Consider the following 26,247-nt stretch of genomic DNA (forward strand, 5'->3'; position numbering starts at 1 on the left):
AAGGCGAGAGTCAGAGGAGAAATGACCCGTGAGACCCCCAATGCTCCCAGCATCCCTGAGTGGGACCCCCAGCATCTCAGAAAGGGAAGCTGTTTCCAAGCCCAGAAAGGACAGACCAGAGACGGGTAACACCTGGGAGAATTTCTTTAGGTTAACCTTCATATTTCGGAGTAGTTTTTTAGCTGAGCCTCAGCTTTTTGCAGTTTGGGTGGGTGAGGTTCTTCGTGCTATTTTTGAGTGTTTTTGCCTGAATCTCGGAGGTTTGGGTTTTTCTGGGCTGAATCTTGGTGTTTTGGAGGTTTTTATGGTCACGGGATGCCCGGTGAGTTCTAGAGATGGACTTGGGCAGGAGGAACCCCCAAGCCAACGCGCTCAGCCCTTGTTTTCCCCCCAGATGGGTTTGTCCTTCCCAAAGCTTGGGCGGATGGAGGAGGAGGCTGCGAGGAAGAGGAAGATGCCTTGGGCCCCCCAGGCAGGTGAGGAGGAAGTCAGTGTCCCTTTGGGCGGGTGTTGTGCTGGCTCTGTCAGCCGAGCATGGCCCCGGCTGCAGGACAACCCCGCTGGCGCCGCTGTCCTGCCGGGGCCGGAGTTGGGGGGATGTCCTTGGCCTTCCCTGTGGGCCGGAGGCAAATCCCCTCCCTGTCCTTCTTGCTTCCTGCCCCAGGCCCCGAGCTGAGGATGGAGAGCCCGGAGGACAAATCCCCCCGTGAGACCCTGGTGGGAGAGGCCGTTTTGAAGGGCTCCCCGGCGCAGGAAGGCAGCGGGGAGGAAAAGGGCCGGAGATCCCCCCACAGGAGGGGCTCCAAAGCCATCCCAGGGTGCTCTGAGGAGGAAAGAGCCAGCCTGTGCCGGGAAGGCAGCCGGAGCTTAAGGCAGAATCGGACCTGGTGGTCCCTGAGCAACCTCCCACTAGAAAGATGCCCTTCAGGTGCTTGGAATGTGGGAAGAGCTTCAGGAACAGCTCCCACCTCCTCACCCACCAGCACATCCACACTGGAGAACGGCCCTACTCTTGTGGGGAATGTGGGAAGAGCTTTAGGCAGAGCTCCCACCTCCACACCCATCGGCGCATCCACACTGGGGAACGGCCCTACTCTTGTGGGGAATGTGGGAAGAGCTTCAGGGAAAACTCCAAACTCCTCATCCACCAGCGCATCCACACTGGAGAACGACCCTACAAGTGTGGGGAATGTGGGAAGAGCTTCCGCCGGAGCTCCCACCTCCGCACCCACCAGCGCATCCACACCAGGAAGAGGCCCTACAAGTGTGGAGAATGCGGGAAGAGCTTCAGTGGCAGCTCCTACCTCCCCATTCACCAACGCATCCACACCGGGGAACGGCCCTACAAGTGTGGGGATTGTGGGAAGAGGTTTAGGACCACCTCACATCTCCTCACACATGAGCGAACGCACACGGATGAGAGGCCCTTCCGCTGCACCGACTGTGGGAAGGGCTTCAAGTACAACTACCACCTCATCACCCACCGGCACATCCACACCGGGGAGAGGCCCTACAAGTGTGGGGAGTGTGGGAAGACCTTCCCCCACAGTTCTACCCTAACCAAACACCAACAAACCCACTGGTAAGGCAAACCGTACGAGTTCCCCGACTGCAGGAAGAGCTTTGGCTGCTGCTTCCACCCAGAATGAACCCCCCAATGGTGAGGCAACTCTTGGAGTCCAGTGACTGTCAGTCCATCCCTTTCAACCACAAAGGGCCAGTCCCCTTTCCCAGGGGCAGCTTCTTCCAACAGAACCCTTCTTGGGGGGTGAGTCCTGGAAGTTTAGAGCAGAGATCTCTCCACAAGTGTTGATCTGGGGGAGTTCCATCCATCTCTAATTAAGAATTCTTGCTTTTGTGTCAGCTTGAGTAGAATTGCTTCAACAATTGATTTAGTGTAGAGCAATGTCTTATCTTATGCTGTACTCCTCTTAGTTTTAGTGTTTCTATTGTGCAGTAAGTAATTCTGATGAAGATCTTCTGTCTGATCATTTGTAACTGTAAATAAATTCATTTCTATCAATAGATCTGTTTTGCCATCATTAAAACCTGGGGGACTAAAGTGGTTCAGTCACACCTCTGTAATTCCTCTAAACTGAAACTGTTGGCATAATCCAAGGCTTAGATTGGATCCAGCAGCCCCCAGCACCCCACAGGAAGCTGGGAGCTCAGGGGGGCCAACCCCTTTCCCAATCCCTTGGTGTCCAAAGACACCTATGGGACCATCGGACTCACCAGACCACCCCCCCTTTTCCACCCTTCTCCCTGTTCCTCCCACTTTTCCATTGTCCCCTCAATCCCCAATTTCCCCCAGAATAGTTTTGGGGTCCTAACCCCCACTTTTTGTCTTCTCTCCTGTGGGCACTGAAGGAGAAAATGAGGCTGCACACACAGAGTTCCATTTTGGGACGTGTCCGCCCATCTGTCCGGCGTCCCCCTTTCATTGGGGTTCCTTTGGAAACAGCACCTGGGCTTTGTCTTTTAGTCCACTGGAATTCCCAGTATGGCCCAAAAGCAGGGCCCTGATTCCACACATTCCCCTCCCCTCATATGCTGGCTGTGTTCAGCCACCAGAGAAAAACACAGGCTACCATGCAGAGCGTTCCAAGTGGTTTCCACTTTGGCAAACAGCACTCTCTGGATGGAAAACACCAGTCAAGGCCAAAACACTCCTTTTGCATCCTGATTAACTGAATGCAGCTGCTGCTGCCTTAACTTGTTCCCACAAAAATTCCCAGGGTTCCTTTGCTTCCAGGAGGCCCCACATGTCCCAATGGCCCCTGGATTCCATGAGCTTCCACAGTCTCCAAAGGTTCCTTTAGTTCCATGAGGCCCTGCAGTCCCCAAATGCCCTTTGGATTCTCGGAGATTTCCCATTGTCCCAGGGTCCCTTGTGCTTCAGAAGGAGCTGCAGTGGGACAATGGCCCCTTGGTTCCGTGAACTCTGCAGTGTTCCAGGAATCCTAGGGTTCCAGGAGAGCCTGCAGTTTCACAAGGACCACAGTGGCCCCTGGATTCTGGGAGGTTCAGAAATATCTCAGGGCTCCCTTGGTTCCAGGAGGACACACATGTCAGCAGGAACCCTTGGTTCCAGGAGGTTTGACAGTGTCCCTGAATTCCTTTGATTTCATGAGGCCCTGGATTGTCCCAATGACCTCCTGATTCCATCAACCCCCTCAATGTCCCAATGGTCCCTTGATTCCATGAGTTTCTGCAGCGTCCCAGGGTTCTTTTTGTTCCATGGGGAGCTGCAGTGTCACAATGGGCCCTGAATTCCAGGAGTTTTCCCAGGGTGACGGTGCTGCCTTGATTCCATGAGATTCCACAGTGTCCCAGGGCTCCTTTGGCTCCAGAAGGCCCTGCAGTGTCCCAATGGTCCTTGGCTCCATGAGATTCCACCATGTCCTTGCTGGAACATGCGTGGCTGTAATGCTGCCCCACCTGCAGAGCTGCCTCCAGCTCTGGGCTCCAGCACAGGAAGGACATGGACCTGTTGGAGCGAGTGCAGAGGGGAGCAGCAAGAGGATCAGAGGGGTGGAGCAGCTCTGCTGTGAGGAAAGGCTGAGAGAATTGGGATTGTTGAGGCTGGAGAAGAGAAGGCTTTGGGGTGACTGAATTATGGCCTTGCAGTGCCTGAAAGGAGCCAACAGGAAAGATGGAGAGAGACTTTGGACAAGGGCCTGGAGTGACAGGACAAGGGGCAGTGGCTTCACATGGATAGAGGGAAGAGCTGGAGGAGATAGTAGGAAGGAAATCTTTAATCTGAGGGTGCTGAGATGCTCTTGAATGCCCCTCCCAAGCCAAAGCATTCCATGATTGTGGGACTGGTGGGTGAGGTGGTGGTGGGAGCCGTCTGGGGCACAGGGACCCAAAATGAGGGAGTTTTCCATTGTGGGGGAAGGAAGGAGGGGCGGCAGAACTGACCCCTTGGACACCTGGCAGGCAGGCTTTGGCTGGAAGCTGGTGATGGGGAGCTGAGTGAAGCCCCCACAATGCAGGAGGAAATGGTCAGTGACCTGCTCTGCCAGTGAGACCCCCCCAAGTACCTGGACCTACATGGGATGCAGCCAAGAGTCCTGAGGGAGCTGGAGAAAGAGCTGGCCAAGCCACTCTCACTCATTCCCCAGCAGTGCTGCACAACTGCACAAGTCCCAGCTGACTGGCAACAAGCAAACGGGATGCCCATCCACAGGAAGGGCCAAAAGGAGGATCTGGGGAACTCCTGGCCTGTCCCATTGGCCTCAGGACCTGGGAAGTCCATGCAGCAGATCCTCCTCAGTGCCATCCCATGGCAGGGGCAGGACAACCAGGGGATCAGGCCCAGCCAGCGTGGGGTTGGGAAAGGCAGGTCCTGCCTGACCAACCTCATCTCCTTCTCTGACAAAGGACCCGCTCAGCAGCTGAAGGAAAGGCTGGGGATGTGTCTCTCTGGAATTCCAGAAAGCCTTTGGCACCATCTCCCCCAGCATCTCCTGCACAAACTGGCTGCTCATGGCTTGCCCGGGGAACTGTTTGCTGGATGACAAAGTGTCTGATGGCCCAGGGAGTGGTGGGGAATGGAAGGAAATCCAGGTGGGGCCGGTCACTAGTGGGGTTCCCAAGGGCTCAGGATTGGGGCTGCTTCTGTTTAACATCAATATTGATGATCTGGGCCAGGGGATCGAGTGACCCCTCAGGAAAGTCGTGGACAACACCACGTTGGGTGTGAGTGTGGATGTGCTGGAGGGCAGGAAGGCTCTGCAGAGGGATCTGGACAGGCTGGATCAATAAGGCCAAGTGTCAGGGCCTGCCCTTGGCTCCCAACAACCCCCTGGAACGCTCCAGGCTGGGGGCAGAGGGGCTGGAGAGCTGCTCAGCAGGAAGGGACTTGGGGGTGCTGCTTGACAGGGGCTGGATATGAGGCAGAGTGTGCCCAGGGGGGCAAGAAGGCCAAGGGCATCGTGGCCTTTGTGGAGAAGAGTGTGGCCAGCAGGAGCAGAGAACTGATTGGCCCTCTGTGCTGGGCACTGGGGAGGCCCCACCTGGAGTGCTGTGTCCAGTTCTGGCCCCTCAGTGCCAAAAGGCCCTTGAGGGGCTGGAGCGTGTCCAGAGAAGGGAACGGAGCTGGGGAAGGCTCTGGAAAACATGTCTGCTGAGGGACGGCTGAGGGAACTGGGTTTGTTGAGTTTGGAGAAGGGGAGGCTCAGGGGGGACCTCATTGCTCTCTGCAATGACCTGAAAGGAGGGTTTTAGTGGGGTGGGGGTTGGTCTGCCAAGGCTGTAGTGACAGGAAGAGAGGAAATGGCCTTAAATTGCGTTGGGCAATGTTCATATTAGATGTTAAAGAACCCTTTTTCCACTGAGAGAGTGTTGAGGCATTGGATCAAGTAGCCCAGGGAGGTGGTGCAGTCTCTGGAAGTGTTCAGGTGTGTGGTGGGTTGACTTTGACTGGACACCAGGTGCCCTCCCAGCCGCTCTATCACTCCCCTTCGCAACAGGACATGGGAGAGAGTAAGGTGGGAAAAACAAAATAGTGGGTTGGGATAAGGCAGTTTATTCAAAGCAAAAAGCAGAACAAAGCTTGGTCACACAGAAGCCAAAGACAGCAGGGTTTGTTCTCTGCTTCCCATGAGCAGCCATGGTCGGCCACTCCCGAGGAGCAGGGCTTGGGTCTGCGGGACGGTTCCTCAGCAGGCAGCCATTAGACAATGAATGCCCCCCTCCTGCTCCGGGCCTCAGCTTTTAGAGCTGAGCTGACCTCCCATGGTCTGCAATGTCCCTTGGGTCAGTTGGGCTCAGCTGACCTACTTGGGTCCCCTGCCAGGGTCTTGCCCTCAGCTAAGGAAGGAATGTCCCAGTGTTGGTGCTGTGCTCAGCAGTGGCCAAAACACTGGGGTGTTCTCAACCCCCTTCCAGCTGCCAATGCCAAGCCCAGCCCTGGGAGGGCTGCTGTGGGGAACTGAACTGCAGCTCAGCCAGACCCAACCCAAACATCTCTGGCACATATTCTATAGAATCCATCCTTAGGTGTTGTATGATAGATCTGTAAGATATTACAAATAATAAGCAATAATAAGGCAAGTGTCCTCCTTAGGGACACCTCCCCGAAACTAGTGCCTGGGTTTGTTCCCTGGGGGTCTCTGCAGCAGCAAGCACAGCCCCACACTGACTGCTCTGGGCTGTGCAGGCATTTGTGGTTCTGCCTGTCTCACACACACCCCCAGCCTTGGGATGGATCTGGATGTCACTGGATGTGATGTCACGGGGAACTGTGATATCATGGGGAGGTGTGATGTCACAGGAGAGGTGTGATGTCATATGATGGATGTGAAGTCATAGAGATGTGATGTCACAGAAAGGATGTGACGTCATAGAATGATGTGACATCATAGGGATGATGTGATGTCACAGGAAGGATGTGATGTCACAGGGAGGATGTGATGTCAGAGGGGAGGATGTGATGTCACAGAGATGTTATGATTTCACAGAAGAGGTTTGATGTTATATGATGGTTGTGACGTCATAGGGGAGATGTGATGTCACTGTGGAGGTGTGATGTCAGAGGGGAGCTGTGATGTCACGGGGAAGATGTGATGTCATGGGGAGATGTGATGTCACATGAGAGCTGTGATGTCACAGGGGAGGATGTGACATCACAGGGATTGTATGATATCACATGAGAGATGTGATGTCATATGATGACTGTGACGTCATGAGGGAGATGTGATGACACAGGAAAGATGTGATGTCACAGGGAAGCTGTGATGTCGCAGGAGAGCTGTGATGTCATGGGGAGGATGTGATTTCACAGGGATGATATGATGTGATGTCATATGATGGATGTGATGTCATAGAGAATCCTTCATGTCTCAACAAAGATGTGATGTCACAGGGGAGCTGTGATGTCACATGGGAAGTGTGATGTCTCAGAAATGGTATGATGTCATATGATGGATGTGTCACCATAGGGGAGATGTGAAGTCACAGGGCAGCTGTGATGTCACAGTCGAGCACGGGATGTTACAGGGATGATATGAGATCACAGGAGAGATGTGATGTCACAGGAAGGATGTGATGTCACAGGGCAGCTGTGATGTCATGGGGAGGTGACAACAGCCAAGAATGCACTCAGATTGGGTCTCAGCTGCATTACGTTTGTTCCATCCCCCATTGCAGTAAATATTTCCTTAGAGTTGTTTTCATTCCTCTGCAACTTCAGAGCTGCAACTGCTCAAATTCAAGGCCTACCATCCAGTTGTTTCCCACAATTCCTCCTTTTTGTTTTTAAATTGAAAAATAAGGTTTGGGAGAAATTCTGACCAATCACTCGTTGAACACAAGATATCAAACAGGGGACACAAAATACACAAAACTTATTCTGCAAACGAAACTTCATTTAACTCAGGGTTATGTGTCTCTTATTTTTTATCTAAAGGTGCTTATGCATATGTGAGGTAATATAGTTTATGCATTTGTGAGCAAAACCAGAATATATTCATAATCATATATTCATACATTCACATGCATACATTCACACAACTTTCATGCGTGATGGCCATCACTTCATGCTCTCACACAAACATACTTTTGAATTGTATTTTACTGCATTTTCTGGTTGTGAGCTGAAAAATTATCATTCTTGTGTTTTGCCCTCAGGTGAGTAAGATCTAATTATGTATTTCTTGTTTTTATGAAAGTATAACTTGGAAAACATAAACATATTTCTGCTTCACGTTCAATTCAAAACCCAAATACATAGAAACATTCTTATAGTTTAAAGATAAATATATACTCCTTCTATTTTTAAAGCAAAACACACACTTTTCTATGCAAATGGGCTTTTGGACTTCAAAGAGAACTTGTCAGTAGTTACTACAAAAACTTTAAAAGCTCTACTTCTCCACCACTTTCATGTATGCATCTTAAAACAATTTTGGCTGTTTAGATAAACAACTTCAAAAAACAGTTAGTAGGACCATCTCATGAACCTGTGTTTCCTCACTCCCTCCCCTTCCTCTTTTTTTTTCTTTTTTTTTTTTTGTTACTGAAATTAAACTGTTAGGTTAGTTGTTACATGAATAAAAAGCCTTGCTTTGTTGACTTTGAGCTTAGTGTCCTGTGTAAGGACAGGTTTTTATATAAGTTGCCTATGGCGTGCTGTATCTTGGGGGTCTGTCTTAACATCATCTTCTTTTTCACTGTTTCTGTCAAATGTTTTTGGAGGGTTGTCAACTAGATTCAAAATACCAATTAATCTCAAGTTATACAAGATGATTGTGTCAGGGACAGAGTTCCTGTCTATCAGCGCTTGCATCATCCAGTTAAGCACAAATACATTCCCCCCGCATGGTCTGTGGTTGGACCAGGCCATTGTTGAACAAGTTAAGCAGTGTATTGATGAAAAACAAGGAAAACAACATAAAATATCCACAACAAAGGACTAATAGTAAAAGCGTAGACAATAATCTCTTTGTAATCATATCCATCTTTAGTGAAGAGATCGGAATAGGTTCCAGCTGTTCCTGCACTATTGGGTCAGCCAGGGTCACTTGCATGCTATGCTGTGGCTGTAAGTAATCATAATCTCTTTGCAGTCAGCATACAGGGGGTCAGCATCCTACTTTTGAACGTAGACTTAGTCTCCAAGTTGGAACAGATGAATAGGAGTGCTCAATCTCACAGGTCCGGAGCACAGAATGAACCTGTAGAATTTCTGCAAAGTAGAGCCTGGACTATTAAACAATTTTCACAAAAGAATTTCAAATTTCAGAATTTTTGTAACTTGGCTGTATGAGAGGAATTTAGGTTCTATAGCACGAAGTGGTTGGCTGTCAGTTACTAATAAAAGGCTGTAGAGAATCATGTAGGACAAAGCAGGTAGTGCAATACAATCAGGCACCAGGCACTGTCACTGCTTGTGTTAAATGGTCAAGGCTTGTGTGCTGTGAAGAACCCAAGAGCATGAAGAGCATGAAGAAAAATATCCAGGGCATGATCAAAATTCACTCAACGAAGGCATTCAGTAAAGCAATGCACAAGTTAGACAAAACATTCAAACAGCTTAAACCAACCATCATGCTATGAAGTTAGCAGTCTATTAAAAGATTGGGGGCATGATGTGAGCTGGGGCCTATGGGGGGACTAGACACTTTCTTTGCTTTTCAACACAGGGCCCTTCTTCCATGAGGCTCAGCACCCCATGCACTGTTATTTATAATCTTGTGTGGACTCGTAAACTAAGAGGTTTCCTTCGTATGTTGCAGTAGGTAGAGAGGAGAGAGAGAGAGATTCAAAACAATCCTTGCCACTTGCTATAAAACCACTGGGACAAAACATATATAAACAACACCCATCTTCATGAAAGACAATAAAACATAATATCAATAACTATAGTATTGTCTGGTAACCTGACAGCACTATTCAAACTATACAAGCAATCCACCCTTTCAAAGCCTTTCCAGTCTGGATATGATACAGAATTTTGAGTTTGTTTTTCAAATTTTAGCTAAATTCATAATACAAATTCAATTATATTATAACCCTCTATACTGGAGAAAAATGCAAGTTTTGACTCTAACTCTGATCCTCGCCCACCAGCAATACAACACCACATACAGAAAGAGTAAGTTAAAACACATTGTTGGTGACAGAGACTTTCTTAACTCTGGAATAGTAGATTCAGGGATCTATTAGGGCAAGAGGCCTGCTATATAAGAAAGAAAAAAACAATGCATTTTGTTCTTCAAGATGCATGGCCTGCATTGAATGGCTAATGCATGGCTGTAGTTATTGTTCTGATTAATACAAAAGCAATTAGAACAGTTTCTCTCATTTACTGTATTCTGCATCATCTTCTCAGTCTCAGGCTTGGCTCACCAGAGCCATAGATTGGCTCCTCTTATTCATGAGAATTACTAATGATAGATTGAGAGTGAATACTTTTTGATTTGTGATATAACTAAACGAATAAGGATCACTTGAAGGCATATTAAAGGTATTGTTAGTCATATTAATTACAACATCAGGTGCATCTCAGGTCTTTTCAATACAGACTATACATTTTTTGCACTTGGGATCAAATTAAAGATTTAGTTTTGTTTTCTCTCTTTTTCCAAAATTATAATGGATGGAGAAGGCCAGATTCCAGCTTGCAGCTGGTTCTTTAGATGTGATCCCTATTATCTGCTTGTATTTTTAGGGTTTTTTTGTCTATGAAATTCTGGTAAGAGAACAAAATTCACAACATAAGCAGCACAAAGGAGAGCAAATAACTAGTTGTAAGATCATGTAAAAATCAGCTGAGTAAACTTTTTAAACACAATTCTAAAGATGTGATCAGCATAATGCCAACCCAGGGGAAGGCCTCTGGCTTTAACCACTTGTATTCACAGCACCAGCTGTGGGGGTGTTTCAAGAAGACAGTTCCCCCACTCCTGCAGACTGAGGGTCTAGAGAAACCCTGAGCAAAGTACACACAGAACCTGACAGGGTCACTCCACTGTCACAGTCACTTCTCAGTTTATAACAGGGAGATAGAAAGATGTTTTATCTAAGAGTTAAGGAAATCCTCAGCCTGCTGGCTTTCCATTTATCTTATTTGCAAAGTTGTAGTTTTTAGAAAGCAGGGGGGTTCTACACCCCACCCCCAGCCCCGAGAAACTGGTAATTTAAACATTTTGAGTTCGGCCAGAGGAGGTTTAAGCCTCCCACTCGGTTCCTAGGCAACAAACTATCTCTATTGTGTGAGCTACTAATACCTGATCTCTTTCTCTGCTAAGGCAAAGGCCAAGTTTTGCAAGAGGGCTTTTTATCCTTTTTGTCAAAACCCTGTTTGGTTGGTTTTTTTTTCTGAATACAAAGTTTTGGCAGAAGGTTTTTATAGGGGTACAATACATCAAGAAGGCGTTTCACTAAAACTTTTGTACAAAGCCTCATTTCCCGGAAAAACTCCCTAAAACTGTCTGCATACTAGCTTGCCGTTAAACGCAATTCTTTGGTTTTAAGTTATCTCCAAGTGATTAGAAGGACTAAAGAGAGAGATTTTGCTTTCTTTTCTCAACCACTTACATGCTTGGTTTCTGCGGGGCAAATCCCCGGTCTCTCCCTAATTTCCAAATGGCAGGAGTTAAAGATGGAAACAAGAACTATGGAAAGGTGTGTACTTGTTTGTTTTAAATACTTATTCCCCAAGAGTAACAGAAAAGGGAAAGAAGACTCTTTTGTTTCTCTTTCTGACTGCAGCCTCTCCTGCCCTTCTTACTCACTCTCCCCCCCCTTCCCCGCGGGGCGGGGAGGAAGAGAGAAAAGGCTGGAGCTACTTTTCGTTTCTTTTCTTGCTGCCGCAGTCCCCGCCGAGCTCGCCGTCACTCTGCTGTTCCCCGGGCCGCCCCGCACGCCGTGGAACTCCTGGGGACCCCCGCACAAGTCTGGCCGGCTCTGCAGAAGCAGCTCCCGGCGCTGCCGCCCGCTCCGCCGCCGCCTCTGTCGCTGGGGTCCCTCTGCCGCTCCGCCACCTCCTGCCCTGGCTGCCGGCGCTGCCTTCCCCCGGCACGCCGGACTCAGGCAGCACTTTGAATAACCCTAAAGTCAATTTCTGTGCTCTTGTGTTCACCTGAGACGCTCTAACGGGAGGAGAGTCTCCTGGACTCTCATCTCTGGGGTTTAACAGTGACTAACAAACTTATGGTCGCTTCTCCACACACACACAGCCCCCAACACACACACACGCCAGCACGGTACCGTCAGCAACACTGTGAGCTCACGGCGACATTGGACACACAACGCAATTAACAGGAGAGTTAACAGAGATACGGGAAGGCAGTTCTCTAGCCTGCCTCTCCTGTCAACGAGAAGTGGCACTTTGTCGGGGTTGCTCTGTTCTTGTTTCCCTCTGGGACTGCTCCGTTCCCGGTTTTTTCTTGCATTGCTGCTGCCGGGCTGTCCTCTCGCCGGCTCCCGGGCACTCCGGCCCTACCCGTGCGGCGCTGCCAGCTCTGCTCCGTCACGCCCTTAGGATTCTCCAGCAGCCGGAGTGGCTCTCTGGTGTTCGTCTGCACCACAACTCCGCGCGGGGTGGCAGCGGCCACGATTGGAACTCGCACTGTTCGATCGGTGCAGTGCACGCTGGGCAGCGATGTGCTACCCCTTCCAGCAGGGCGACTGCATGGCCGAAAAGTCTCGTATCAGCGGCGAGGAGGGGGGGCTTTTCTCTTTTTACTGTCTCTGAGGGTGATTTGCTGGGTTTTTCTTTATTTTCTGGCTTGAAGGGTGGTGATTTTTTAGAAGCATGATCTTTTGAAGTTTTAAAGACCGTTCGCCACAGTTTCAGGGTGCTGGCAGCCTGCTTAAGAGACTCAGTGGCTGCATTAAAAAGCACTCTCCCTGCAGAGTCCCAAATGTCTGTACCAAATGCTGACTGAGCATCTACCCCATTTCTTTTACACCAACTATATAAGGTGCAGAGCACACATTTCTGATATCGCACACCGTGCTTCTCTAGTATCTCTGTTAGCACTATGCCAGCAGATTCCTCCTCCACGGATATCTGTGCTTCCATTATTTATTCCCCAGTGGCTCACCTTCTTTCCAGGTGTCTGTAGGTCTTGACTTACTTTTCGGCTCTAAGGTCCGCCGACAAATGCTACATTGGGGTTCCATCCTCACTGCTCTGAGGTCCACAGTCACTGCTCTCAGATCCACGGCAATAAATCCCCTCCCTACCGCTCTAAGGTCTGTGGCACATCCTCTGCAATAAATCTTCTCTGTCACCGCTCTAAGGTGCACTGTCTTATGCAAGGAATTCTCCTTGCAGTAAATCTTCTGCGCAATAAATCACGTCGGGGTTCACCGTTTGACAACGACCAAGAATGCACTCAGATAGCAGGGAAAGGCACACGGCTACTTTATTGCTCTCAAGTGTTTCTTTTATACTCTTTGTATACTATCGTGCTACAACATAATTGATTAAAAGTCTCAAACATAAAACACTGTAGGTACTTTCATTGGTAACACAGAAGACACTGTGCATACTTTCATTGGTGACACTACACACATTTGGATTGGTGACCTTTGGTCTCGGCTGCATTATGTTTGTCCCATCCAGCATTGCAGTAAATATTTCCTTAGAGTTGTTTACATTCCTCTGCAACTTCAGAGCTGCAACTGCTCAAATTCAAGGCCTACCATCCAGTCGTTTCCCACAGGGAGGTGTGATGTCATCATAGGGGAGATGTGATGGCACAGGGACAATATGATGTCACAGGAGGACAGGATGACACAGGGATTATATGATATCACGGGAGAGGTGTGATGTCATATGATGGATGTGACACCACAGGGCAGATGTGATGTCACAGGGGAGCTGTGATGTAGCTCTGCAGAGCCCTGACAGTGCCACTGCAATCCCAAGCTGCATTGCCCGGGTCAACCCTCAGCACAGCCAAGGCCACAACCCTTCCTGAAAGGTGTCCCTTGTGGGCAGGGCCAGGGGGACAAACCCCTCCATCTGTCCCTGCACATGTTGTGTCCAATTCTCATTCCCCACTTAGGGACAAAGTCAGGTTACATTGGGTGTTAAGCTTGGCATTTGCTTCACTCTTTTGTACTTCCAACACACACACACCCCAGTCTGGGCAGAGTCTGGCCCCCCAGAGAACACAAGACCTGACTAGTTGTGGCTCCTGCTGCAGTGGCTGGAACTTGGGCCACGATATGTGCCAGGAGCAGAGAGGTCCCTCCCCACAGAAACTTCTTGGCCATGGAGTTCTTAAGAAAACGGGACAGGCTGTGGGGATCACTTGCAGGGCACAGCCAGGGACGTGTCTTGACCAGCCTCCTGTTTAACAGGACCAGCTTTTTCATCCTCTTTGCTCTCTGTTTTCTCATGCTTGTTCCTCCAGTGACCATTGTAATTCTACCCTTGCTTTGGTTCTTTCCTAGACATCCCATGACAAGTCTTGCCCAGTCCCCAAATCCCCTTTCTGTCTGCCCATCATGAGTCTCAGAGCCCAAGGCCGAATCCCCCATCCTCAGCTGCAAGGTCACCCTGAGAGGTTCTGCCATTGACCCACTTGATTAAAGTTTCATACAGATACCTTGGAACTTCCTTGGAATTAATTTGTTACCTTTTGAGCTTAGAATGGCTTCTTCAAAAACATGGTAATTCATGTCCTCAACATGGAAATACTTTGGAGAAGGAGTTTGGGAAATTAGACTCAAAGAATCCCAGAATGGTTTGGCTTGGAAGGGATATAAAAGCTCATGTGGTCCAAACTCCTGCACATAGACAGTGACATCTTCACTAATTGAGGCTGCTCAAAGTTCCTGACCTTGGACAAATCCAGGGATGGGACATCCTCTTCTCTGGGAACCTGTTGCAGTTCTTGCCAGCCCCATTGGCAAATATTTCCTCCTATTATCCAATATAAAGCTCCCCTATTCCAGTTTAAATCCATTGCCCCATATTCTGTCAATACAGGTCTTGGTAAAACATATGACTGTGACTATCTCAGACTATGAGCACAATGTTTTCATCTGCAAACACCTTGGAGAGTGCTCAGGGATGTCCCTACAAAAAGTTTGTCCCCATCTTTCTTAGAAGCCTCTGTGGTTGTGCATCCTCCCCCCATTCTCCTCAGGTCTGGTTGATGATCTCAGGAGCTCCTGACAAGCCTTGACCAAACCAGCTGAGCAATGAAGAGCCCCTGAACTGGATCTTCCAGGGGTGTGGGGAAGTGTCCCTGGACTGGACCAGGTATTCCTGGATGATAAAGGTGGGAACAATCCGGAGTGGGACAGCAGGGGAACACAGGATAATCAGTCATCCCATAAAAGCCTTGGAACATTCCCTGCCTGTATTGTAGCCCAAATGGACCAGATTGGATAGAATTCCCAAATATTTTGGAAACTCCAGTCATTCCTGACACCAGGATGGAAATTCAGCAGATAACTAAAGCCAGTCACCTTGGGAGCCCACAACCAGCGGGGCTGAGGGAGGCCCTGGCAGCTCCCCAGCACCTCCCTCTCACTGGGACACCTCTGGCAGCCTCTCCCAGCTCGGGAACCCTCCAGTTTGCAACACTCCAAAGACCCTCCCTGATGCCCAGGACAATTCTGATTCCCTCAACAAACACTCCTCCAGCTGGGACCCTTGTCTGTTGGGAAACACAAAGGGATTTGTGGGAGTGTTTCCCTGAAACAAGGAGAATTTTGGAGAGGGACCTTTCCACACCCAGCTATTGATGTGTCCACACATCTCTGCCTGGGTGTGGGTGTGAATTGACTGTGGTGTGAATGTTGTTATTGTGAATCTATAATTCAGTCATTGTTAAAATTGTAGCAAATGCTATTGAATCACTTGATAACTGTTAAACTGGTCAATAATTAAATGCTAGTAATCTCTTTTGCCCCCTTATATTTGTGTCAAAATCCTTTGCACCCTGACCCTCTTGCATCCCAAGGCTCTGTGTAAATCATTCTCTTTCATCAAAAAATATATATTTTTTGTGACGTCCACTTTAAAATCTTCCTCCTTAGGTAAACCATAAAACAACTCCAATTAGTTGTTGACGTCTTGAGGACAATTAAAGAAAGAAAAATAATTTGTTTTTCAATGTTTTAATGGGTCCCACAGTTGTTTGGAGTTGCATCAGCTGTCAGTCCAAGCTGGGCCATGTCAGAACTGGTGAGGTTGGGGGGTGAGGAGCAAGGTGGATCATACAGGGTCAGTCTGGATCTCCTGAGGAGACACTCAGCATCAAGATCACTTGGAGAACACCTCTATCACCTCTTCTCTGAACTAAAATATATCCATTCTTTGATTTCAAAAAAAAGTACAAACTTTGAAAACTTGTTTTGAAATTGCCTTGAAGACAATTAAAGGAAAACAAAGAGATCCTGAGGGATTTCTGGAATTTAATGAGCCCCACGGTGCGTTTGCAGCCCAGCCCATGATCCTGAGGTACTGAGAGAAGATTGAAGCAGCTGCTGAAGAAGTCAGAAGCCAAACTCCAAGTGCCTTGAAGCATTGCTGGGCCCCACTGAGGGCAGGCACTGACAAAGCCTCCCCAGGGACTCCTTGGAGCAGCTCCTTGGAGGCCAGGAGTGCAGGCAGACAAAGGCTCTGGGCAGGCCCCTGCAATGCTGAGCAAAGCCTGCCTTGGTTTTGTGGAGCACAAAGGCCAAGGCCTGAGCCCCAGGCCCTGGCCCAGCAGATCCTGTCCCTCCCGGCTGGCTCAGGGCTGTTTGGGGGGCACTGGGATGGGAGGGGGAGGAACAACAAATGCCCAAAACTGGGCAACCCCTGCCAGGCTCCTGAGGGAGGGGCGAGGCAGAAACCAAGGGCAGAACCTGCCAGGCAAGTTGGTTGTGGTGGCCTGAGTGGCAGAGGCAGCTGCCAGAGGCAAGGGGACAAAGGCCTGGGTGCCTTTGGGCCTTGCAGCCCTGCCAGAGCCCTTGGCCATCTCTCCTGCAGGCTGTCCTGCCCTGGCCCTGCTGCTGCTCTGGCCTTGCAGGCTGCACACACCCCTCCTGCTTTCCCACCCCCCTCCCAGCAGCATTTCTAGACCCTCCCTGATGTCTCTGCACCAGCTCTGCCTGTTCCCTGGAACACAAAGCCATGGGCTGATCCTGACTCCCTCTGGGTCACCTCTTTCAGCACAAGGGTCCCCATTGAGTGACATTTCTTTTTCCTCACCTTCAGTATGAACCTTCAGTACTACTCTTTGTGGAGATTTCATTCTATTTCCAATATGGAGAAAAGCTCCATTCTGTCAGATCTCCTCTAGATCCTCTCCAGTTCTTCCTCATTCCTCCAGAATGGGGAACCTCACACCCAGACAAACCAGTCCAGATGTGGTGACCCCAGGGCTGAGTCCAGGGGGGTGACAACTCCCTTGTCTGGGTGCCCACACTCCCCCTAAGGCAGTCCCATGTGCAGTTGGCCTTAAATCAAGGGGCCATTCTGATTCTTTGTAACGTCACAGAATCAAGTGGCACCGTGACACTGCAGGGCCTCATGGAACCAAAGGAATGCAGGGACACTGTGGAATCTCACGGAACCAAGGGACCATTGTGACAAGGGCCCATTCCATGACTCTTTGGAACAAAAGGAACTCTGAGACATCTCAGAACCCCGTGGAACCAAGGGGCCACTGTGCCTCCCCAGAACTCCATGGAATCAAGCAGAGCCGCTGCCTCCCCCCCGCCGCCGCACGGACCGGAGTCGCCGGTTCTGCCCTGCTTGGACACCTCTGGAGTCAGGGTGTTCTTGGGCAGCACAACTGATCTCAGACCAGAGAGTTTCCCACATTTTGCTTTGCCCCCTCTCTCCCCTGGTTTTGTTTTTTTTTCTTTGTTCATTCAGAGGGAAAAGGGGGAAGGGAGGCACATGTTGATCCCTGTTTGTATCTCTTTACAAAAGGGAATTGGGGCAGATGGATAGAGAGGAGGCAATTTCTCTCTCTGCTGTTGCTTTGAACTGTTCTGTTGGTATTGCTGGTTTTGCTGCTATATTTCTTGTCAGTAAACTCTTATTGTTTTCACCTCTACCTCCTTATATTTTGTCTCCTTGTACTTACTGGTGGGGAATAAAAGAGGAGTGAATTAATTTTATTGGAGTTCCCACCCCAATATGTGTCTTTAAACCAGGACAGGTTGCTCAAGGGCTCCCTGAAATTTGCCATCATCCACAAAGGACTTGAAAATACATTTTGTCCCATTGTACAGAGAGATAATAAAGATGTTCTCTAGTGGTGTTCAAGGGCTGGTCACTGAGGGATTTCACCAGGAAGTTGCTGCCAAGAGGACTTTGTACCATGGATTTTATTTGACACTCTTCATTCAGCCAACTTCCCACCCACCACATCTTCCACTTCTTCAGTCCAGCTCTCACCAGTCTGGCCATAAGGAGACCACAGGAGACCATGCTAGGGGCCTTGATAAAGTCTGGACACACAACATCCTCTTCTATTCCCTCCCACAGGGGTTCTGCAATCCCTGCCTTGTCCTTCCCATGCCTGGGAATGGCTGCAGCAGGACTTGCCGTATCGCCTTTCCTGCTGAGCCTGAGCAGTCGGGAACTCTTCCAACCCTCCTTGCTGCCCTGTTTGCAGACTGGTTCCATGTCTGCCTTTCCCAAGGCCCCAGGAAGCTCTGGGATGCCTCTGGCCTTTCCAAGGGTTTGGGAGAGGTCTCCCAGTGACACTGCCCAGCCTTCTCAATAGCCCTGACACCAAAACCTTTTCAACATCCCACACTTCCAGAGGAGTGCCCAGGACACAAAACAGGTTGTCCTGGTGGTTCTGGAGAATGAGAAGGGATTTCTTCCTCAAGGTCAACCCTTCCAATTGGATTTGAGTGCAGCTGAAAGGTTTCCTCAGCACTTTCCCCGGTGCCTCCCTGCCCTGAAGGTTTCTGGCCATCAGGCTGGAGCTGAGGGGGTTGGGCAGGTGCCTGAGGAGGGGGTAGAACAAGGGCTGTGTCCAACTGTGCCAGGAGGGCTGTGCTGGGCAAGGAGGAGGAGGCTGCAGAAAACAGTGGCACTGGGGAGGGGAGAGGAGCAGGTGGAGAGACCTTGTGCCTGCCCACGCTGGGCAGGAGCTGCCCCAGGATGGCAGCTCTGAAGCACTCACAGGATGTCCCTATGAACAGGAGGGGAAGACTGGATGTGAAAATGGAACCTGGAAGCAGAGAGCAGGAGTGTCATGGGGACACTGCAGGAGAGTTCCAGCCCTGGAGCAAGGTCACACAAGAAGTGACCCAGTCCATGCCCTGCCCTCAGAAGATCCCACAGCATCCTGGAGGTGCTGTAAGGGAGCCCAGCTCTGCTTCACAAGTTCCCAGACCTGTCCCTGCCTGTGCTCCAAGGGCTTCCAGCCCACAGGACTGTGCTCAGAGAGCACTCAGGCCTTACAGAGAGAAAGGGGTTCAGGAGGACAGTGTGGAAGTGGCAAGAGAGCAGCTCTGCAAAGACCAAGCACTGCTGCTCCCTGGCAGTGCTGCTGGGCTGGGATTATTGTCCCATTCCTGTTTGCAAATACCCCCTGTCCTGCAGTGTGCTGTCCTTTAGGAACATCGAAGAAGAAGGGTCTTGGACAAAGAAGGCACTGCAGGGTTCTTTATTTTGTTTAAATAGTCAGAGAGCACAATTCATCATTTATACATCTCTGGGTCAAATTCAATGGGTAGACACTAAATTAGAAGACAGATGCATAATAATATTTAATTGCACAGAAAATTTTTGCAAGAATCTATTGACCTCAAAGAAAAACCTGAGCAGGAAGGCTGGGCCATTAGTGAGTCGCATTCTGAATGCTATGCACCAGACAACCGGCACTTTACTGCTCCTGAAAAGCATCCAGTCATCATTTTTCTCAGGGCATCCTTGAGCTCCTGATTCCTGAGGCTGTAGATGAGGGGGTTCAGTACTGGAGGAACCACTGAGTATAGAATTGACAGGGCAAGGTCAAGGGATAGGGAGGAGATGGAGGGGAGTTTCAGGTGGGAAAATATGCCAGTGCTGAGGAACAGGGAGAGAACAGCCAGGTGAGGGAGGCAGGTGGAAAAGGCTTTGTGCCTTCCCTGCTGAGAGGGGATCCTCAGCACAGCCCTGAAGATCTGCACATAAGAGAACACAATGAAAACAAAACAACCAAACCCTGAACAGGCACTAACCACCATGAGCCCAATTTCCCTGAGGTAGCCTGAGTGTGAGCAGGAGAGCTTGAGGATGTGTGGGATTTCACAGAAGAACTGGCCCAGGGCATTGCCCTGGCACAGGGGCAGGGAAAATGTATTGGCTGTGTGCAGCAGAGAATAGAGAAAGCCAGTGGCCCAGGCAGCTGCTGCCATGTGGGCACAAGCTCTGCTGCCCAGGAGGGTCCCGTAGTGCAGGGGTTTGCAGATGGCAACGTAGCGGTCATAGCACATGATGGTGTGGAAGGAAAACTCTGTTGCAAGGAAGAAGAGCAGCAAAAAGACCTGGGCAGCACATCCCTTGTAGGAGATGGTTCTGGTGTCCCAGAGGGAATTGTGCATGGCTTTGGGGACAGTGGTGCAGATGCAGCCCAGGTCTGTGAGGGAGAGGTTGAGCAGGAAGAAGCCCATGGGGGTGTGCAGGTGGTGGTCACAGGCTACGGCGCTGAGGATGAGGCCGTTGGCCAGGAGGGCAGCCAGGGAGATGGCCAGGAAGAGCCAGAAGTGCAGGAGCTGCAGCTCCCTCCTGTCTGCGAGTGCCAGGAGGAGGAACTGGGGCATGGAGCTGCTGTTGGGCATTTGCTCCTTCCTAAGAGTATTTCAATCTGTTGAGGAGGAAAAAGTCACTGCTGAGTTAGACCAGGCTTCTGCAGCCAAACATTACACATCTCACAGCCACCCCACTCTCAGGCTCTCTCTACTCACTCAGACCTCCCTGCAGCTCCCTCCCCTGAGCTCTCTGGCTTTTGCTGGCTGAGGGCAGCGTTGGAAGCAGTAAATCCGTGTTGGGCTCCCAAAGACTCCTTCTTGCTCTGCTGACAGAGGGAACTTGGAATGCAGGGTGACCTCAAATTAAATATACTAGTGATACATTAAAGAACTTCTCAGCTTTGCTGTTTGCAATTTGCCCAAATGAAGGACTGAGCTGAAAGAATACTTTGTATTTGTTCACTTACTTGCACCTGCTACAGTTCAGAGTGGATGTGGAATTTTGAAATCCCTGACATTTCTATTGCACTGCAGGTCAAGTCTTGTGGGTTCTGAGGGGCACAGGGATGGTCCCTTAGTGCAGAGAGAAGAGCTGCTCTGCCCATCAGTCCTGGGCTCAGGTGCGCTGTGTTGGCAGCTTGGAGCTGGAGGAGCATCACACTCAACTGTTCCCCTACAGAGAAACTGCACAGAGATCCAGGAATCCATGTCCAAAGAACAGATTGACACACTCCTCACCTTTTCATCTCTCCCCTCCCAGACTCAGACACAAAACACTCATTGCAGCTGCCCAGAGCATTTCCATGGATTTAGCACCGAAGAGTTTTCTCCATGGGGATCCTGTGCAGCACAGAGATACTGTGGCTGAGCTGTGCCCTTCTGGAGGGCACCTGCAGCCCTGCAGGACACCCAGGCAAACAGCTGAAGACCCTGAAGGTGCCTGGAGGGCACTTGGCTCCCACAGACACATCCCCACAGCAGCACCCAAAGGGTTTGTGTCTGGACAGGAATCTGCCCCCCCAAAACCCCACACTGGCTCAGAAAAGCCAATGGTGAGAACAAGGAGAGCCCAGGCAGCAGGGGATGGCAGTGAAATGCCACAGTGCTGCTGCCAAGGGAGGAGGGACACAGAGAGACAGCTGGAAATCAGGGCCTTGTCCTTGCCTGGGCTCTGGCTGCTGCAGGGCAATGCACAGCCCAGCCCCCGTGGGCCTGAGGGCACAGGCTCTGCTTAGGCTGGGAAAGGAGCCCAGGCAGGAGCTGCTCAGGGAAGGGGTCTGTGCCACAGGGACAGCAGGGAGGGGCCCACATCCCCCTGCCCAGCCCTTGTGGCAGCAGCTGCCTCTCCCTGCCTGCCTGTCTCTGGGTGAGGAGCTGTTCCTGCCAGCAGCCCCTCCCCGTGCCCAGCTCAGCTCCCTGCCAGTGCTGCCAGAGCCATCCCCAGCCCAGTGCCCAGGGACAGCTCTGCCTGGGCAGGGGCTGCAGAGCAGATCCCAGACAGCCTGTGGTGGTTGGGAAGGGGGAGGTGTTCTGGAGGGATGTGCTTCCTGAGAAGGGCCCCTGGAAATGGCAGGAGGTGGAGCTGAAGCTGTGAGGAGCCCTGAGCCTGCAGCTGAAGGGCCCTGCCCAGCCCTGCCATGCCATGAGGGGTCACTCCTTCATTCCTTCCACCAACCTCTTCTCCCTGCAGGGCCCTGGCAGCTCCTTGGCCGGGCTGAGAGCTGACCCTGGCAGGCAGCAGAGTCCCTGCCCCAGCACACAGAGCCCTGGGGGCAGGACCCTGCTCTGCACCACAGCCCTGGGCACCCCTGGCTGCACCCCCACCTTCCCACCCCACAGCCAGCCCTGGCACAGGGAACCTTCTGGCCCTGGGCCTCTGATGGGGCAGCAGCAAGTCCTGCTCTGCAGCAGCTTCTCCTGCTGCACCCCAGCAAATCCAGCAGAGCCATCCTGACAGCTCCTGCCACTGCTGCCATTTGGCAGCTGGGAGAGGCACTTGCAGGAACTCACCTGCACTGCTCTGCAGCCAGAGCCTGACCGTGGCAAAGGGCTGGCAAGGTTCCTGCCCTGAGCAGCTCTGCCCTGTCCTCCCACCCCAGGATCCCTTGAACCTCCTGCTCCCTTCTCCTCTCTGCCCTTGCTGCCTGCAGCTCCTGCCCTGCTCTGCCATATGGCCACTTCCTCTGCACTGCAGCAACTGGGAGAGTCCTGCTGAAAGATCCTAGAAGCTGTGGGATGTGGCAGCTTTAGGAGATGCCTCTAGGAAGGCAAGTTGAACTTTCCCACAGCCAGAGAATTCTTCCTTCAAATCCTGGGAAGGTTTCTCCTGTAGTGAGAGCTCAGTCACCTCCCAGCCCAGGCTGCCTCTCATCTCTCTGCCTTCTCTCCTGTGCCCTGGGTGCTGCAGGCAGTGCCCTCAGCCCTGCTGGGCTGTGCAGAGGAGCTGCTCACCAGCAGAGCTGTCTCTTTGAAACTCTTCTTGCTTGCCAGGAGCAACCTGTGTGCCAGGAGCCCGGCCCAGCTCAGCAGCACAGCAACAGCCCCAGGCATTTCATGACCCTCAGGGGGTTTGATGTTGTTTACATGACACTCAGTCCCTGAGAGGAAGTTCAAACAACTTTTCAAGAAGTCAAAGTGAGATGGAAACACTAAAGTTTCTTGTAGTGCTAATGAGTCTCACTGAGGGACACAACTGAGAAAGTGTCCCCAGGTTCCAGTTAGAGCAGAAAATGGCAGTGATGACAAGGATGGACAAGCAAGGGAAAGGTGGCTCTGTTGCTGAGGAAACCTGGATGTGTTTCATTAATCTGAAGGGGCAAGGCCTTGCCACCAGCCCTTGGGAAGGCAGATCCTGTCCCTGCCTCATTCCTCAGGGCTCTTCCTGGGGCACTGGGATGTGGGATGTGCAATGCCAAGGGCAGGACCATGGGGTGGCACCTGCCAGGCTGCTGAGCAGGGACAAGGAGGCCATGAGGCCCCAGGGCTGCAAGGGCCACTTGTCTCCTCCTGGCATCAGGGGCACAGACAGCAGCCATGGCCAAAGGCCTGCAGAAGGTGGCTGTGTCAGGACCTTTCAGCTTCTCCCCATCCCTGTCTCCTCTCCAGCCCAGGCTGTCCTACGGTGTCCATGCCCTGCCCCTTTCCCTGCAGGCTGTCCTCATCCCCCCGGCTGCCCCACCTGGCTGGCACCTTCCTGCACTGACATCTCTGTGTCCTCCCTGGCTCTTCCTGCACACACAAAGCCTTGGGCTCATCCAGACTCCTTCTTTGTGACATATTGCACCACAACACTGACCTTGGAGGGAAATTTCTGACTTCTTGTCCCCAGTCTAGGCCACCCCAGCTGCCCTTGGTGGCACTAGTTCTTTCTTAGGCTGTTTTCTGACAGGAAGAAAATCTCCACCAGCTCTCACACCCTCCTTCCAGATCTCTCAGGCTACTCCTCTACTGTCCTCAATCTTCACACCACTGACCCCTGAGTCCTCAGCCTCTATATACGGGTCATGTGCTTGAGGCCCCAAATTCCTTCCTGGGAGATCTCTGGGACCTCTCCAGGTTTTGGAAGATGACAAAAGAGTGCTTTTATCCCAGGAAACACAGAGAGACACTTTTTTCCAAGGGTTGTCTTGGCAGAATGAGGCACAATCTCTTTACACTTTCTGGCACAGGGGAGCTCTGAGCTCTGGGTATGGAGGGAGGTCCAAGTGCCAACCACTGGAGTGGGAGCTACAAATCATCAGGTCTTGTGTTCTTTGGAGGGCCAGACACTGGTGAGAGTGGGGGGGGGTGTGCACATGGAAGGACTAAAAGGGCACAGTGAACTGTCTCAAAACACTGTCAAAGAAGGAAAATCCCATAAGGCACCACAACACATAAGCACTGGTGGCAAACAGGAAGGCCTTTAATTCCAAGGCCTAAAGGGAGGTGAAGCTTTGGAAGTAGCCCCCAGGACAGAATTGCACTGAGCAGACTGTGGGAAAGAGCAGACAGCCCCAACAGGAAGCCAGGGCTGGTAAGGCAGGTCTGGGGAACCCATCCAGACAAAGATTCCCACCTGTAGACTGGAAGTACAACAGGCAAAACTCCCACCATGGCAAGCTGTGGGAAAGGAAGCAAGTCCTTGTAGACGTGCCAGCCCAAGCTATGGGAACAGCATCTACCCCCCTGAATACCCGGGGCTTGGGCTGGATAAAAGTGATAGCCCAGAAGCACAACTTGGGGACCCTCCACCGAGCAGAGCAGGGTGAAGAAGGACCAGTGGGAGCCTCAGGGATCTCCATGGTGTGATACATTTACTTAATCTCTGTCTCTCTCTCACTGGCTTCCCACTGCCCCCTTCTTCTCTTTCTCTCTCTTTCTATTTCTTTCTTTCTCTCCCTCCTATTTACTGTTAAATCAAAGCTGGACTGCTGACTTTGGCACATGGTCTCCTTTGCAGCTGAATTTGGGCAGAGGCGTCTTTTAATAATGGGAACCTGAGAGTATCCTTGAGGTTTTACAGTGTGGGAATGGCCACTAGATTCCATGAGGTTCCACAGAGTCACAGGGTCCATTTGGCTTCATAAGGCTCTGTAGTGTGATAATGGACCCTTGATTCCATGAGTTTGCAAAATGTCTCAGGACTCCTTTGGTTCTAGGAGGCCCCACATATCACAGTGGTCCCTTGGTTCCATGAGATTCCACAGTGTCCCAGGAATCCTTTGGTTCCATGAGCCCTGCAGTGTCAAAATGGCCCCTTGATTCCATGAGGTTCCACAGTGCCAATATGGGCTCTTGATTTCTTGAGGTCCACAGTGTCCCGGGGTCCCTTTGTCTCTATGATGCTCTGCAGTGTCACAATGGCCTCTTGATTCTATGAGGTCCTGAAATGTCTCAGGGCTCCCTTGGTTCCATGAGGCCCTTCATGGCACAATGAATCCTTGGTTCCATGAGGTTCCACAGTGTCCCAGGATTCCTTTGATTTCATGAGGCCCTGGAGCATCACAATGGCCCCTTGATTCCATGAGTTTCCACAGTCTCCCAGGGTTACTTTGGTTCCATGAGGCCTTGCAGTATCACAATGGCCTCTTAATTCCATGAGTTTTCACATTGTCACAATGCTCCCTTGATTCCATGAGATTCCACAGTGTCCCAGGGTTCCTTTGGCTCCAGAAGGCCCTACAGTGTCACAATGGCCCCTTTACTCCAGGAGGTTCCACAGTGTCCTTGCTGGAACACACAGGGCTGTAATGTTGTCACCCCTGCAGAGCTGCCTCCAGCTCTGGTCTCCAGCACAGGAAGGACATGGACCTGTTGGAGTGAGTCCAGAGGGGACCAGCAAGAGGATCAGAGGGATGGAGCAGCTCTGCTGTGAGGAAAGGCTGAGAGAATTAGGATTGTTCAGGCTGGAGAAGAGAAGGCTTTGGGGTGACCTAATTGTGGCCTTCCAGTGCCTGAAGGAGCCAACAAGAAAGATGGAGAGAGACTTTGGACAAGGGTCTGGAGTGACAGGACAAGGGGAATGGCTTCACACTGAGAAAGGGAAGGGTTAGATGGGATATTAGGAAGAATTTCTGGACTGTGATGGTAGTGAGATCCTGGCACAGGTTGTTCAGAGAAGTTCTGGCTACCCTATCCCTGGAAGTGTTCCTGGCCAGGCTGTGTGGGACTCTGAGCTCTGAGTCTAGTGGAAGGTGTCCCTGCCCATGGCAGGGGGTTGGACTGAGATGCTCTTTAAGGTTCCTTCCAACCCAAACCATTCCATGATTCTGTGACTGGTGGGGGATGTGGTGGTTGGAGCCGACGGGCACAGAGACCCCAAAATGATGGAGTTTTCCATTCTGGGTGGAGGAAGGAGGGGGCTGAAGAACTGACACCCTGGACTGCTGGTGGTCAGACTTTGTCCTGTTTGGGAGACTGACTGATCTGGGTGTGAGTGTGGATGTGCTGGAGGGCAGGAAGGCTCTGCAGAGGGATCTGGACAGGCTGGATCAATAAGGCCAAGTGTCAGGGCCTGCACTTGGGTCCCAACAACCCCCTGGAACGCTCCAGGCTGGGGGCAGAGGGGCTGGAGAGCTGCTCAGCAGGAAGGGACTTGGGGGTGCTGCT

The 26,247-nt window shown here is 51.1% G+C and overlaps 2 protein-coding genes and 1 pseudogene across 2 annotated transcripts in view; 2 read left to right on the forward strand and 1 right to left on the reverse strand.

Annotated features, from left to right (window-relative positions):
• LOC135405395 (zinc finger protein 239-like) overlaps positions 1-1,745 on the forward strand; it is a 669,637-nt gene extending 667,892 nt beyond the window's left edge. The window contains exon 3 of the transcript XR_010425826.1: positions 1,666-1,745. The gene's annotated coding sequence lies outside the window, so the exon portion shown is untranslated. The remainder of the gene's footprint in view (positions 1-1,665) is intronic.
• LOC135405040 (zinc finger protein 721-like) overlaps positions 1-26,247 on the forward strand; it is a 234,001-nt pseudogene that overhangs the window by 103,279 nt on the left and 104,475 nt on the right.
• Positions 19,291-20,367, reverse strand: LOC135404709 (olfactory receptor 14C36-like). Its single transcript, XM_064639449.1, has one exon. The coding sequence runs from the start codon at positions 20,248-20,250 to the stop codon at positions 19,291-19,293; it is 960 nt and encodes a 319-aa protein (XP_064495519.1). The 5' UTR covers positions 20,251-20,367.

Source organism: Pseudopipra pipra, chromosome W, assembly GCF_036250125.1.
Source record: "Pseudopipra pipra isolate bDixPip1 chromosome W, bDixPip1.hap1, whole genome shotgun sequence".
Classification (NCBI taxonomy): Eukaryota; Metazoa; Chordata; class Aves; order Passeriformes; family Pipridae; genus Pseudopipra; species Pseudopipra pipra.